A 17,292-nucleotide genomic window follows, 5' to 3' on the forward strand; every position below is an offset into this window, starting at 1 on the left:
CGCAGCACCTCCCCCTTTTGTTTAAGTAAGAGAGTTCTAAGCCTACTACAAAATTATATACAGTAAGTACAAACCTACACAATTATATACAATAAGTACAAATATCCTATTCTAACTAGCTGAAGTCTTGTATAATAAATAACTTGGCCAAGTCATGAGAGGAAAGTAGCTACATTTATCTAGTCTTCAACCCCATAGAAGATCCAAGAAGGGAAATAATGTTACCTGAGTAATTAGGAAGTGCAATCAAAGAACTTCCAAAACATGCAACAAATCACAGAGACAACTGGCTACCTGGGCAATCACCAAAGACCTGCTTGCAGTGTTGAAGCATCCAACTTTGACTAAGGCCTAGAATAACTGACAGATTATTTTTAAAAGGCAAGAGATTTCTCAAAACCATCTTACCCTGTCTTGGCAAGATTTAACAGTTCTGTTTATCCATTTCTGGATTTTATCCATTTCAGGATTTTAACAGGCAAGAGATTTTTCAAAACCATCTTACCCTGTCTTGGCAAGATTTGACAGTTCTGTTTATCCATTTCCGGATACCGTGTATTTGTCAGTAGTTGAAGTATGGGCAGTTCCTTACCCAGAGGCCAGTTTTGTCAAGAAGACAAGCTCCAAGTGGAGTGTCTTTGGTGCTCAACAATCTCTCGGGAATAGGTCAGTATTGCCAGGAGTGATTGTGTCTCACTACACAGAACATTAAGATTAAATTAAATGCCATTTTCTACAGCTCTTCGAAGAGGTTGAAGACTATTTATATATAATCTCTATGTATCTAAAGAACCTGATTAGTCTAACTATAAATATGACAGACATAGATGACTATTCTAACTACAACTAAGTTACAATTAATTAACTGTAATTAAGATCTACAATTCTTAACATGTATCTAACTTAAAGACTAAGAGAATAAACAACTGTGCAATAAATGAGGACAATGACCTCCAAATGTAAACAATAACTATCAATACATAAACAACATATGAGTATCTTAATCAGAGGTAGAAATGTACACTGCAATATGGTATACATATATCAATACAATATATATCAATACATAAAAAATGTTTTAAACAGGTAGAAGCATGCATACATACAATATTCACTATACGCCGATGTAATTATCTATAAACAATAACTCACAAATACCATTATTATCTATCCAATTATCCCCCCCTTTTTTCCCAAAAGATCACTGAGCTTATAAAATTCCTTTCCCAACTCTCAACCGTATACTAATTATAATCAATCCCTAAATATTGTTCCTAAACCTGAGGACAAACTTTGCTGAGAGAGGGGACATCGTCCTCTAGAATTACTTCCAGCTGTCATGGGGGTATGGTTCTTTCTGGAGGATCCTGTGAAACTAAAATGATGGTTAAATTTCAAGGTCAATGTCTTTTAAAATTGCAAACAGTCTCTGAGTATTTGGTGGAGGTCTGGCCAGAATGTTGTTCAAGATGTGCACCATTTCAGCTAACCAAGTTGGAATCATCTGTGCAGCTGATACCCGGAACAGGACTTGTAGTAGCACTATCAGTATCATGACGTCATATCAACCGAGTGGAGTTGTTGTTATGTTGTTACGGGGGTCCCATCTTCTTCCTGGAAACTTCAAATGTCAGTGCAGAAAGAGCTCGTTGTTCATTGTGGAAAACTTCAACATTAATTATATAGACATATATAAACATATATTCAATGAAAGGTATGATAGACATATTCGATGAAAAGTGTGATAGATATGAAGAAAAGCAAAGATGTTTTCTAAACTCATATTTCTTTCCGTCTCATATCATGGCTCTTGACATAAGACAGAAACTCCAGAAACTCTGGGTTTTTCTCCTAACAACAGGCTTGGAATTAGAGAGGGACCAATCCAAGAGTCCAACTCCAAAACCAGCTCTATAAATTCAGAAATATGATTTAGTATATTCCAGAGCTTCATACTCACAGAACCTATTCAGTTTTCTTGATAATCCATATTGGGTAGTTATTTGTCCATCTGTCAGTATTCAAACATCCAGGGTCCTTTGAAGTTTCAAAGACGAACGTTTTCCTGTGGAGACAAGAACAGAACTCTGCCCCCATTTTATGTTTTTCTTACCACCTGTATGGTCATCATCATTGTAGATGCTATCATTTCTCCGTTCCAAGAGGTTTCTTCTCTTCAGATCTAACCTTTATTAATTTTGATGGTATCCACAATTTTTCTTCTCCTATGGAAACAAGAGCAAAACCCCTTCCCCAACGCAACACATCTCCTGGCTTCCACTGTGAGGTCAGCACATCCTTGAAATAAATTGGTTGATTTAATTCAGCAGACTTTTCCAATATCCAATGTCTTTCTGCAGCCGTTGTCCCTTTCTCATTAGCATTGAGAAAATTCAAGGTTAATAAAGCATTATGTAACCTATTCCTGGGGGTATTTTCCACCCCTTTCTGTTTGTTCAACATATCTTTTATAGTTCGATTTGATCTTTCTATAACTGGTTGACCTGTAGGATTGTATGATATACCTGTAACATGCTTAATATTATAATAAGCAAAAAATCGTGTCATTTTCCTAGAAACATAAGCTGGACCATTATCCGTCTTTATCTGTGTAGGTATACCCATGATGGCCATAACTTCTAATAAATGAGTGATTACTGAATCAGCTTTTTCTGAGCTTAAAGCAGTTGCCCATTGGAAACCTGAGTACATGTCAATGGTGTGATGTACATATTTTAATTTGCCAAATTCTGGAAAGTGAAACATATCCATCTGCCAAATTTCATTCCTTTTAATACCCTTTGGATTAGTCCCTGCAGGCAATGGTGTTTGGTTATAAAAAGAGCAAGTAGGGCATTTCTTTACAATCTCCTTAGCTTGTTGCCATGTAATAGAAAACTCTTTTTTCAAACCTTTGCTATTGACATGATGGTTTTTATGAAATTCAGATGCCTGCAGCACACTACCAATCAATAATTGATCAATATCTGCATTACCTTGTGCTAGAGGACCTGGCAGACCCGTATGGGATCGGATATGTGTTATATACATAGGGCAGAGCTTGTTTCTGATCATGTCTTGTACCTGGATAAACAATGAGGTCAGTTCTGTATCATCAGGTATAAATTCAGCAGTTTCAATATGCAAAATAACTCTTTCTGCATATTGTGAGTCAGTAATTATATTAAGAGGTTCTTTAAAATCCCTAAACACCATAAGGATGGCATATAATTCTGCCTTCCGGACAGAATCATAAGGACTTTGTTCCACTTTACTCAATTCTTCTGATTTGTAACCTGCTTTCCCTGATTTATTAGCATCGGTATGAAATGTACAGGCTCTGGTTATTGGAGCATCATGGACAATTCGAGGGAGGATCCAAGAAGTTCTCTTTATAAAGTTAAGTCTCTTGCTTTTTGGGTAATTGTTATTGATTTCTCCCAAAAAATTAGCACAAGCTCTTTGCCATGGTTCATTGTCTTCCCACAACTTTTTTATCTCATCAGCAGTGAAAGGCACTATAATTTCTGCTGGGTCTATACCTGCTAATTGACGAAGTCTCAATTTTCCTTTTATAATCAATTCAGAGACTTTTTCCACATAAGTTTTTAATTTTTTACTTGGTTTGTGTGGTAAAAAGATGCACTCTAAAATAGTATCTTCCCTCTGCCTTAAAATTCCCGTAGGAGAAATTCTGGAAGGCAATATGACTAGAATGCAACTAAGATTTGGATCCACCCTATCTACATGTGCCTCCTGTAATTTTTCCTCAACCATCGTCAGTTCCTTTTCTGCTTCAGCTGATAACTCTCTGGGACTATTCAAATCTTTGTCACCATCTAAGGTTTTGTTTAAATGAATTATTAGATCAGGTGTTATCCCAACAGCTGGTCATAGACTGGAAATGTCTCCTAATAATCTTTGAAAGTCATTAAGAGTTCATAACCGGTCTCTCCTGATTTGTGCCTTTTGAGTCTTAATTCTATGTAAACCTATTTTATAACCTAAATAATTAACAGAATCTCCTCTCTGAATTTTTTCAGGAGCAATTTGCAATCCCCATTTAGGTAATACTATTTTTACTTCTTCAAACAGCCTTTCTAAGGTGTCTCTGTTTTTATCAGATATCAGGATATCATCCATATAGTGGTATATTATGGACTTAGGAAATTGTTTGCGTATAATTTTCAATGGTTGGCTTACAAAATATTGGCACAGGGTGGGAGAGTTTAACATTCCCTGTGGGAGGATAGTCCACTGGTACCTCCTTGCAGGCTGAGAGTTATTATAGGTAGGCACTGTGAAGGCAAACTTTTCTCTGTCTTTTTCTTGTAATGGTATAGTGAAGAAACAATATTTAAGATCAATAACTATAAGAGGCCATCCCTTTGGTAACAGGGAGGGCAGAGGAATTCCAGATTGCAGGGGGCCCATAGGTTGAATAACCTTGTTGATAGCTCTAAGATCTGTCACCATTCTCCATTTACCAGATTTTTTCTTAACAACAAATACAGGAGAGTTCCAAAGGCTGGTAGATTCTTCTACATGTCCAGCATCTAATTGCTCTTGTACCAGCTGTTCTAAAGCCTGTAACTTTTCCTCAGCTAAAGGCCACTGTTTAGTCCATATTGGTTTCTCAGTCAACCATTGTAGAGGCATGGCTGTTGGTACCTCTGAAGGGTCATCAATTGTGTTGTGTTCTTGTATAGCTCTAATGGCTTGTGTCTGCCATCTGTAATATCTTGTAATATTGTCCTTAGAAATATAGGCTCTGGAAGCAGAGGAATGTTAATTTGGGTATTCCATTGCTGCAATAGGTCACGGCCCCATAAATTCACTGCAATATTGGCTACATATGGCCTTAGTTTTCCTATTTGTCCGTCTGGACCTATACAATTGACCCATCTCATGCTTTGTCTTACTCGAGATAGGGTTCCAATTCCTAAGAACTGAATATCTACCTCCTGAAGAGGCCAATGCGGATGCCAAGATTCTGGAGTAATGATACTTACATCCGCACCTGTGTCCAGTAAGCCAATAATAAATTTGCCATTTACACACACTCTTAGCTGTGGTCTTTGTTCATTTATAGAAGTCTGCCAGAATATTCGTTTACTTTGTCCTCTTAGATTTCTTGATTCATTCACCACATTTAATTCATCCTTCAGGCCATTATTGCTTTTAACAGCAGGCATGGGGCATTCTAATTTCCGTGAAGAGGCACGTTCTCTGCAGTGATCGGAAATGACTGGACCACATTTGCCATGGGGGCCTTCGAGAGGCCCCCTATTGAGTTTCCCGATGGCAACGGGTTGCCCTGTTTATCTCTTGCTGACCTACACTCATTCGTCCAATGCCTGCCCTTTCCACATCTCCTACATAAACCTGAAGGCTGAGTCCTCCTATTCCTGTTATTCCTAGAAGAGGCATTATTCCTGGAATTCCATTGTCTGCAGTCCCTTTTCATGTGTCCCATTTTGCCACAATGAAAGCATTTTGTAATCTGATGTCTCCTTTTACCTTTGGAAATTGCTTCTTGCACCCATGTTTCATTGCCATAATCAAATATATCAACATTCATTGTATGTAAAACCCATTCATCCAAAGGCACTGATCTGAGCTTTAAAGTCCCCAGGATCCTTTTGCATTCTACATTGGCATTCTCATAAGCCAAAGACTCAGTTACTATATTTCTTGCTTCTGGATCAGGTATCCCTATTTGTACAGCCTTAGTTAGTCTTTGTAAAAAGTCACTAAAGGGTTCTCTCTGACCCTGTTTGACCCTGATATACGATTCTACTCTCTGACCTGAGTCTTGAACCCTGTCCCAGGCCCTTAGAGCTGCTGTAGCACATATGGATAAAATGTTTTCATCATAAAGAGCTTGTTCCTGAGGATCAGAGTAAAGTCCTTCCTCTAGAATTTGATCTAGAGAAACTTCAATTCCTTTCGCTGATTCTTGTTGTTGTAAAAGTCTGGCCTCTTGTTTGAATAGGCATTTGAAATGCCATAAAGGTCTGTTCTCTAGGACAGCTGACGTGAGCTGGTTCCAATCTTGAGGGTGGCCCTGCTGCTCAGAGCCCAGGATTTTAACATCTCCCTAACAAAGGATGAATGTAGTCCATAATTCACAATTGCTTATTTAAATTCTTTCAGATCATTCATATGTATAGGCTCCCATGTATGTTCTTTAATGACCTTAGGGTTTTTGGAGCCGGTTATCTTTTCTGATGTTATTACTGGAAAGGCAGGTATAACTCTATGTAGACTGAGAGTTTTTTGAGGTGAATGTTGCCTTTCTACCTTTTGCTCCTGTTCATCAGAGTCTATGATTTCCTCAGTCTTAGTAAATCTGCTCACCATTGCCTTCTGTAAGTCCTGAATCTCCTGTCCAGTATTATGCTCCAAAGCCTTCATTAACGATTCTAAGGCATGGAGCTTGTCCGTCAGAGACACCATTTCCTTCTTGGACACAATCCTCATGGCATGTACTATGCCTTTTTGTATGGAAATCCTGTCAATTAATCTATCATACCCTTTTGATAAAGTTCGATTTTCACATTCAATGGTTATAATCCTCTCAGCTAATGTTTCAGCACTTACAGTCATGGACTGGAGGTTACGAGTCATTTTGGTTGTCCCCTCCTCCAGAGCAGTGAAGCTCCCTTCTAAAGAAGCAATATCAGACTGTACCTTCTTGATATTTTGGTCAGTCGACCGAGTCATATCAGACAAAGATCTAGTCTCCTCCTTGAGAACTCCAAACTCTTTTTTGAGGAGGTTGGTATCAGTCTGAATTGTTCTTAAGGTTTTAATCTCTGCCCTCAGCATTGTAGATTCAGTCTGTAAGGACTGTATCTTTCTTATAAAATAGTCAAACACCAGAAAAGCGACAGATCCCAGGAATAACAAAGTAAGAGGAATATTCCTTCAGAATATCCTTCATAGCACAATTAAAAAAACCATTGAACTTTTGGATAGTAATATTTTCTGACATTTTCAATCAAAAGAAATTGTACTTGTATGTATGTATGTATGTATGTATGTATGTATTTTCAACTGAAAAGAAAAATCTTACCTGTAATGACCATTGCCTGCCAGTAGGAGGTGGGGCGCACCTGAATCCACGTGGCAATGGCGTCGAATCAGGAAGTAAACTCTAGAATATATACACTCAAATCCAGAGGTTAAATTCACAGATCACAAAAGGTCAGAGAGCTTCTAGTGGCCAATAAACAAGGCAGCCTGGCCTATCCTGGCCGGGCTCTCCTGCCCTGCCGTTCTGTTCAACCCGATGCAGAGGGTCGCGACACAGCCACTGCGCTGTTGCTAAAGAGGCCTAGTGCTTTGGGCCCCGTGTCCCTGTGCTGGAATTAAGGGTCAAGCTGCTTGCAGCACTCCCAATCAGTTATGGCGGATGGCAGAGGTTTCAAACAGCTTGCTGGAACTTCAAAGGGAGCTTGCGCTGTGAGCTCTTTGACTCACGTTGCAAGGAAAAATTTAAAAATCCGTACAGAACAGGGCAAAGTAGGCTGGCAGAAACTGTCCGGACCTGTGTATCCTGGGAGGCATGGAGGTTATGACTGAGGGAGGGCTCGTGCCAAGACCAGCTGGCCAAGCCGAGCCGGCGGTAGGTAGCCAAGCCAGAGGCCGAGCTGGAGGTGAGGGGGTGGGGTGGTTCTTAAACCAAACGCTGGGCGCCAAATAACAGCGAATCAATCCCACACCAGTTATGCTTTAAGGGGTTATTTATTTTGGGGAGTAAAACTTACATACACCATAAACCATCAGGAAGGGAGCCTAGTCGCTGGAGCAGGAGCCGGGAGCAGGAGCCAGGACCAAGCGCCGGAACCAAGAGGCCCGAGCCAAGATCTGTGGCTCTTTTTAAAAGAGAAATATACCACGCCCCAGTGGGCTGGTATTTCAGCAGCTATTGGCTGATGGAGCGGAAGGCCCTCCCACAGCACCGTGGGCTCGTGCTTCAGTGACTCTTGGCTGAAGCAGCGGAAGATACTCCCGCAGCATCATTCAGCTATGTGTTTATACATTCTTGGGCACTTTCAAGGGTTTCTTGTTATGGGAGTTCAGTGAAGTTGTTCTTCTTTCTCTGTTGTATCCAACTGTTGGAAAAAGGTATCTCGTGTATTTTTCTATGGCTTCTAATTGGATTGGGAGGAAAAGTAGGATATCAGTTATTCTATTAAGACCCCATTAATCATAATGATTATTCATGAATGCTAATATTGGTACAAGCCACTATTGTTAATGTCTTCCTAGATTACACAGCTCTATCAAGTTTTGCCACTGACATATATCTTTCTTTGCAGCAATGTGGGCCCAATAGCTGTTGTGAACCTAAAACTTGTGTTCTGAAACAAGGAAATAAATGTGACAGCATGTCTCCCTTACAAACCTGCTGCCGATCTTGTCAAGTAAGGTTTAAGTTTAGTGACATTGTATAAGCACATATGAACTATACAGGGGATGTATTGACTTATGACTACAGTTTTATGTGAAAGCAAATTACCTTTTAAGTGAAGAAAAAGATAATGAATTAAGGATTCAGTTTCTTATTTTGTGACATTCTCTCCATTGCTGCAGTCTTTGCCTAATATCGTATTTCTATTAACTTGGTGCTACCCCCCGACTCTTCTTCTGTGTGTGGCAGAGTTTCTCTGACCCGTGCTGTGCTTGAGCTCATTCTGTAACCCTGGATGTCCTTGAATTTACAATCCCCCTGCCTCAGTATCCCAAAAACTTGGAATTACAAGACAGTACCACAAGGTCCAGTTAACCATTTTCCTTTTCGTTTTAACTTATAACAGAATTGACAAGTCTTCCACAATTGCAAACTATGGTGTAAACATTTCTATTTTTAAAAATTGACTTAATTAAAATATTTTCACCCTACAAGCCTATTTTCCAAAGCTAACAGTTGTTTTTGCTTCCTTGAATGAAAGGCCAATGGAGTGTGTTCCTGTGTGCGCATGTGCACGCACATGTGCTCACAGTGGCCTGTATGGGTAACGTGGCCCATATGGGGGCCAGGTGCTGACACTGGGATGGCTTTCCTCTATTGCTTCTCTACTTTAGGTCTTGGATCTATGTCTCTGTCTCAGCTGGAAGCCTGATACTTCAGTTACACTGACTGGTGCATGAACCTTTGAATCTGCTTGTCTGGCCTACCACCCCCACACCTGCACTAGTCCTGGGTTTGCTGATGCACACGGCCACACCCAGCTTTTATGTGTGTTCTGGGAATGTGCGCTCAGTTCCCCATGCTTTGCAGCAAACCCTTTCCCCATTGAGTCATTCCCTGATCCCAGAGCATAATTTTTCTTATACCAATCCTTCTATTTCTCTGCCCTATCCCTTGTTTTCATATAAGCATTCAGCTTATTTTTAAGTGAATAGCACAGCAACTTATACTAAGAGATTGAAAAACACTAAGGAATCAAAGGAACACACGACCAATATACTGTTTTGAAATACTTGTGAACACAGTATTGTTATATATAATTTTTTTTCCTGTTAGTTTTTACCAAAAAACCATGTATGCAGACCCCCAAAGCATGCAAAATGTGATATTCCTGAAGTCTGCAATGGGAGCTCAGGAAAATGTCCATATGATATAACCATACGCAATGGGAACACCTGCAGGGACGGCGGGTTTATTTGTTACAATGGAGACTGTCCAGACCTGAATAAACGCTGCGAGGAGATATATGGAAAAGGTAAATTTTTTGTTACATCTAAATCAGTGACTCATGCTTTCTTTTCACATTGCTCAAACAATAGGAACCACCATGTAGATTTCAATTTTTATTTAATATTTACATTGTTTCACAAATATTTTTTTATTGAAGTGTGAATGTCAAATACAAAATGGCTTTGGGTATAGGACTTGATAATTGATATCTGTACACATACTTAGATATTTGGTATAAACAAGCTAATTAAAAAATACACATAAAACTTCCCTTAGGTACTGCTTTCTCTTTTAGCTTTAAATAAAATATTAAGATCTAAGCTCTTAGCAAATTTCAAATATATAAGAGAGTAATGTTTCCTATTTTCATGAGGTTGTATTTTAGCTCCTTTAAGCTGAACCACTTTATATAAATCAGACCTTGAACCTCTTGACTGTTATCTCTTTTCCCCTTCCCCGGGTCCCTAAAAACTACCTTTTCATACTGTGCTTCTGTGAACTTGACAGTCTTAGATTCACGTGTAAGTGAGATTGCTAGCATAGTTTTCACTGCTGTACCTGACTCATTTCAATTAGCACAATGTCTTGTAGAGATTCAGTCTTGTGACAAAAAGCATCAAATCTATGCCTAAATAGCACTTGATATTTAAATATCCTATCTATCATCTACCGATCTGTCTATTTATCTAGCCATCTATCTACCTACCTACTATCTGTCTGTCTATGTATTACCTGTATGTATGTATGTATCTATCTATCTATACATCTATCTCTTACAAATTATTTTTAAATTATGTTTAATCTGTTCATTATTTTTAATTTAAAAGTCAATGCACTTTTAGGTTGTTTTAAAATGTTGGCTGTTGTGAAGCCTGTGATAACGAGCCTGGAACTGTGCATATCTCCTTGGGAAAATGCTTTCATTCCCCCTTAAATACAGCAAGGTGGAATTCTGAATCATGAGATAACTCTGTATTGAGTCCTTTTTTTTAAAAAAAAATTAAATTAATTTTTAAAAACAATCTTTTCTCATTTTACACACCAATCTCAGTTCCCACTCCCTCCCCTTCTCCTACTCCTCTCTCTGCCTTCGCCCCTCCCCACCTCCCATCCACTCCTTAGAGAGGGTGAGACTTCCCAGTTCTTAAAGAAGTTCTCAACTGTTTTCAATAGATTCTATAACCAGCTCATACTTCTGCCACCAACGGCTGAGTGCCCCTTCACTGTCACCCCATCCCCGTTACCAATGGCTGAGTGCCCCATCCCTGTCACCCCATCCCCGTTACCAATGGCTGAGTGCCCCATCCCTGTCACCAATGACTGAGTGCCCCATCCCTGTCATCCCATCCCCGTCACCTATGGCTGAGTGCCCCATCCCTGTCACCCCATCCCTGTCACCAACAGCTGAGTACCCCATCCCTGTCACCAATGGCTGAGCACTTCCACCCACCATGCTCACCAATGTTTGTTAGCTTTTGTCTTTTTTGGCATCCACCTGGACATCTGTGAGACATTTCACTCTGGTTACTCTTTTGTATTTGCTTGATGATTAGTGATGTTGAACAATATTAAAAATACTTGTGATTTCCGTTGGTTTGCTCTGTGGAAGCCGGTGAGACCTCTTGCCGGTTTGGCCACCAACAGCTATCGTCTCCAAACCTTTCTGAAAAAGGAAATGCCATAGTGTTTCTCTCCACATTTCCAAGAAGTAGCTCCTGTCACACGGCTTCTAGAACAGAGGGACAGCCACTTCCAGATCCAACGGAATCCCGCCTGGGTCCTGCTCTAAGCAATGGGTACCATATGTGTACCCATTGCTTAGAGCACTTGAGCTACACTCACAGAAAACCAGCCAATTCCCAGGCCACTGAAATGGTCGTCTTTTGTGTGTTTGTCTTCCAGATCCTGCGTATGGGTCTGCTCTATGCAAGAGACTTATTTCCGCTTTAAGGTTCTCTACATAGGTTGATAGGAAGAGATGGGAAAGATATCTTTATTATATGATGGTAAAGAAGTCAGCTCCTCAAGAAGATATATTGTAAATTTATGAACACCTAAACATATAAATCAAGTATGAAGGGGAAGGGAGACCGTAAGACAGCAAGAGAAGGGGAATTTAATTCATCACTTTGCACAAGATGATTGTTCTGGCAGACGATAGGCTAGGAAGCTGTTGGTTACTTTTCTGGATTACTATGAAGAAAAACCCCTGTTTGTCTATGCAAATTTTCTCTTGGTTCCCTCTGTAGGATCTTTGAATGATGTTGGTTTAACAACCACTCAGTTGGACTTGCAAGAGAGAAACTAAAATGTCTTTCAGTAAGGTGAAACTGCATTGGAAAACTTATCTGGAAAGACCACAAAAGAGTTTGTTTCAAATATTATGCTTAAAAAATATATCTAGGGCTGGAGAGATGGCTCAGCCATCAAAGGCAAAAAAAAAAGTCCTCTATAGTTTCAAATAGAACAGATATAGTTCATATTTAAGGTCCTGGTATTGTTTGCCAAATTCCTATGAAAGAGAAATGGACATGGTTGACAGTCAACCAGCGTTTGGTGCCAGTTGATTATGTATGGTCCTTATTAAGCATGTAACTATTTAGTTAGCATCTTAATCGGGTGGAGAAGCCTTCCTTCTTACCTTGAGAATATGGACAAGAATTGGGTGAGAACATCAAGGTTGAGACCAGGATTCCTATTCTTACGGAGCTTACATTTCAATGTGGGAGGCATCAGATGAATAAAAGAATGTATGGATAGACAAATAAAAAATGAATAAAATGGAAAAAATGCATGGTGATATAAGCGACATTAGCAAATGTAAACAAGGGATCAAATAGTGCAAAACTATAGGCAGGGTGACAAACAGCGATCAAACAGCGCGAAACCACAGACAGGGTGACAGGACAGTACCTGACTGCCTAGGGTCTGGGGAAAGGAAGCAGCAGGGAAAAATGGGAACGGTGAGAAGGAGCCAATCAAGGCATGGCTTGGAGAGCATTCCAGGGAGAGGAACTTAGCCAATGTTTGAGTACTCCGTGGGATGTGGATGTGATGCGGGTCACATAGCCAATGTTTGAGCACTCCGTGGGATTGGATGAGATGCGGGTCACAACCATTGGAAAACGCTTATTTCCAATGGTCTTGGGCGTTCCAGCTATCAATTTATTTTTACATAAGTAAATTGCCTAATAACTGTAATTTTGCTGCAGAAGGTGTCTCAGTCCCCAAGACTGTCAGAAAGAGTGTCTCCCCATGGCTGTGACACACGGGGGGTGGGGGAGAACTGCTGATGGAAGGCCTGGTTGGAGTTGGACTCTAACTCAGTGTATCAGGATCAGAAAAATGCCCCCCTTTTTATTTTAGTATATGCTAAACCAGTTGAGATATTTAAGAGGCCAAAACTATGGTTTTGCTTTAGTGAAGATCACTGTAGTTGTGTTTTTGTGGTAGATAGTATGGGTGGGAACCCCTGGAAAGCAACATGGTAGAGAAGGTGAGACATGACCTCACTTAGGCTGGCCTTATGGGCAGCGTCAAGATTAGGAGATGGAGGTAGCTAGTGAGGGGAAATGGTCTCAGGACCATTTCTAAGTTTGGCCTCATCATCTGACTGACTAACAGTATAAAATAAAAGAGGGTATGGATAAAACAGGGTTTGGTTAGTGATGTTAAGTTGAAATATCTATTAGTCAAAGGCAAGATCAGTTCTATGTCAGGTAAGAAAGCGGACGTTCCTGTGGGCTCTCAGTTGATGTAGAGTGAATGACCTACTGTGTTGAATTAACTCTGATTGTGGTTAGGGAAGGCAGTGCCAAGCCCTTTACTGCTCTGTGATCTTTTTGAAGCATTACCTCGTTTGCAGCAATAACCAATATTTTTATTTCTTTATAAATAAAATATTTATACAGTATTTTATTGTTCTAGTACCCTCTTTGAATAGCAATCTATTAAAGCGGGTCTATTATTTGATTGTATTTTGTAGGACTTGATAATGTCATACAGGGAATCATAATACAGTATCTTGTTCCTGAATAGGTGACGTCTGAATAGGTTACTTAGGAGTCTTGGTAGATGCCTTAGATTTAAGGCGTCATTCCTTAGATGATTTATTTGCAAAAATGCTTTCCTTTTAATGTCTCAGTCTCAGTTTGGGAAACTAAGTTTGGTTAAAAGCAAGCCTCTAGTACTGATGGAAAAGTGTGTGTAAGACAACCTCTCCCCACGAGTTTCATGCCCAGTTGCTGTGGGGACCTGGGAGAGGGAAGGTTTATGAGAGTTTATGATTCCGGGTTACACCATCCTTTCAGGAAGATGTGAGTAGACGGAGACGGCCGCTCACATCCCATCTGCTGTCAAGGGCAGAGAGAACGCATGATGCCTGCTTCCTTGTGCTTAGCCCTGTGCTGTTCTTTATATAGTTCAGGACTCAGCGTAAGGACTAATGCCACCCATGGTTGGCTGGGTCAAACCTTACACAGACAGGCCAGGCCAATCTAGACACTCCCTCACTGAGACACCCGTCCCATGCTATTCTATATTGTCATGCTGACATTAAAACCAACCAACTTACGGCCTATGTTTCAGAACCTAACCCATCTCAGAATTCTGGCACTTCCTATTAATGCCCCTAAGTTACAAATCTGTCAGCGGATTAACTCCCTGGTTAGAGCAGACACTCACGATGCAGTTTTACCCTTCCATGATTTCATGCAGTACCCAGGACGAAGCCTTCAGCAGTAGTCCATTTGGGAAGACTTGCCTGCTATTGAGCAATGGTGCCTTATGTTGCTGTCTGTGACAAAGCCCACCCTGTACACACGTCTCTAATTCTCCCTTCTCTTGTATTCTCTATTATGGGATTGAATACAGTGTAGCAAAGCATCATTAAGTTATAGTCATGGACACCACCTTTCTCTCAGAACTTTCTCTGTCCTTATGACTTATTAAGAAACTGAGTTAGGTAATAATGGAGACAGAGGTTAAGGAAATACAGTGTATGAGGACATGGAGGAACATACAAATATATTTTAATCTAAATATATTTCAAATTTTGATAGGTTCACGGAATGCTCCATTTTCCTGCTATGAAGAGATCCAGGGTCAAACTGATAGGTTTGGCAATTGTGGTAAAGACCGGCAAAACAGATATATATTCTGTGGATGGAGGTGTGCCACACAGAACAATACTCTTTATGTTATATACTTATTTTACTTAGCTTTTGTCCTTAGTATATGCCACAAATTCCAGTTGTTTCACATGCCCCATGTGCACGGCAGTGAATCTGAAGGCCAAGGGAAGGTCCAGGCCTGAACATTGTTCTGCTACGAGATAACATACAAAGAATTTATTTGTAGGTGATCATTTGGTCCCTAACTCCAAATTTAAAACCGATGTTCACAGTGCCCACAAAGTCTTTCCTTCCAAAGTTACTGTTTTTTTCTTCTAAAAATATTTATTAAGATCCTGCTATGTACTAGACACTGAGTTAAATAATAGTTGGCACACATATACACACCGACAGACATATACATACACAGATATAAAGACACACACAGACATATGTATGCACACACGTACACAGACACACATATGCACACACACACACACACATACGCACAGACACACACACACACACATGTTCAAACCATTGGTAGATTATCAAATGCACCATGGCCTTTGAAACTTCTTTGAATTGTTTATGCTTCCTGATTAAAACTGACTTATAAGCTTTGAATCTGTAATGTCTACAGAACTTTTTTGGAACTGTTAATCTAGAATACCACCTTGTCTTAAATTTCTATAAGGACTTATTTTATTTATGGCATTATGGTGGGATTTTTTTAAAAATCACGTTTAATATCAATTACAAAGGTCCTTGAGGATACATGTAATAAATTTATTCATTTGTGATTATTTTTTCATTATTACAATTATTCATCACTGTCTCTAACTGATTACTTCACAGTAACTATATAATCTACAGAATAAACAAGAGACTGAGTAATAATGAATATTTTATATCAGTGTGTGTCAGTTTTCTACCTTAAATATTTAAATACACATATCATATCTTCTCTATGTTGGTATAAATGCTGAGTCATGGTTTTTAATCAAATAATGACAAAGTATTTCTAATAACCACCTAATGCATGCTAATCATTTTTATGTTCTCAGGAATCTCATCTGTGGGAGATTAATTTGTACATACCCCAGCCGAACTCCATACAACCCACCTAATAATAGCACTGCTTCTGTGATCTATGCTTTTGTTCGAGACCATGTATGTATCTCTGTGGACTTTGGATCGAGTGTCCAAGACGATCCGCTCAAGGTCCTTAGTGGTTCTATGTGTGACCAGGATAGGGTGAGTCACTTGTAAGCAGTTTATCAAAAATCTTGTTTTATTTGGGCCGGGTGGTGGCGTACGCCTTTAATCCCAGCACTCGGGAGGCAGAGGCAGGTGGATCTCTGGGAGTTCGAGGCCAGCCTCATCTACAAGAGCTAGTTCCAGGACAGGCTCCAAAGCTACAGATAAACCCTGCCTTGAAAAACAAAACAAAACAACAACAATAAAATCTTGTTTCTTCTATTATTTTTGGTCAGCATTTTCATATTAAAGTATCCAACTGTGACTTGCGCTGTCTAATCCTAAATATTTGGAGGGAGAAATGAGTACCTTTAGCTGATGTTTAGCTGGTAATAGAAAAATAGAAATGTTTCATTTCTTTAGAACTTCAGCATAATGAGGGAGGGCTAGAGTGTGGAGAGAAGAACTCTCGGGAATAGACTGTGCTCAAGTACTTCACAAAGCATTTTTCATCTGAGAGGAAATCCACTTAGCTTTCGAGGCTCACTGGATTAGGCCACTCCTGAAGTCAGGATGCCTAGAATTATTATGTGACATTTTACCGGCCACCTGAACAATGTGTTGTGTTTCTAGAATAAGTAATTTTGGAGATAACAGCATTTCCTTGAGAGGGCTTTTGTGGAAACTAAAGTGGGTTACATAAAACGAATGCAACAATGCTTAGCAATAGTTTGAGCTAAGTATAGTTTGACTGATTTTACTTTGCGTCCATGACCCCAACTCTAGAAAATACATAGGGATTGAATTTTCCTCAGAATCTCATTTAATTTCTGACCACACCTGCATTTGTGTGGAAACACGTCATATCATGTTTTATTAAAGCTACCTACTTCCCAGACTACATGAGAGCTGTTTCAAATGCCAGCCCCTATATTTTTGGTGTAGATGCATAGGAAAAATTCAGTTTCTCTGTTTCTTCCCGTGTTCTAACTCTCTACCTCTCACATCACAGAGGTGCGTTTGTTACGATCATTATCGCCCTGTCTTTAGAACACTTGGGTGTACCCAAATAATCTCAAAATCCTCAGTGATTAACACACGCAGTCCCAAATATCACACCATTCAAACAATCAAAGCGCAACAGAATTAAAATAAATATATTATGGACGGTGGTGGTGCACGCCTTTTATCCCAGCACTCGTGAGGCAGAGGCAGGCGGATCTCTGTGAGTTCGAGGCCAGCCTGGTCTACAAGAGCTAGTTCCAGGACAGC

General features: G+C 39.8%; 1 protein-coding gene across 1 annotated transcript in view; it reads left to right on the forward strand.

Annotated features, from left to right (window-relative positions):
* Nucleotides 1-17,292, forward strand: part of LOC125414534 (disintegrin and metalloproteinase domain-containing protein 32) — a 90,428-nt gene that overhangs the window by 58,778 nt on the left and 14,358 nt on the right. Inside the window, exons 13-16 of the mRNA XM_087901090.1 lie at nt 8,328-8,432; nt 9,536-9,734; nt 14,770-14,878; nt 15,888-16,077. Coding sequence (XP_087757216.1) covers nt 8,328-8,432; nt 9,536-9,734; nt 14,770-14,878; nt 15,888-16,077 — 603 coding nt within the window. The remainder of the gene's footprint in view (nt 1-8,327; nt 8,433-9,535; nt 9,735-14,769; nt 14,879-15,887; nt 16,078-17,292) is intronic.

This window comes from Myodes glareolus, chromosome 23 (assembly GCF_982192425.1).
Source record: "Myodes glareolus chromosome 23, mMyoGla1.1, whole genome shotgun sequence".
NCBI lineage: Eukaryota > Metazoa > Chordata > Mammalia > Rodentia > Cricetidae > Myodes > Myodes glareolus.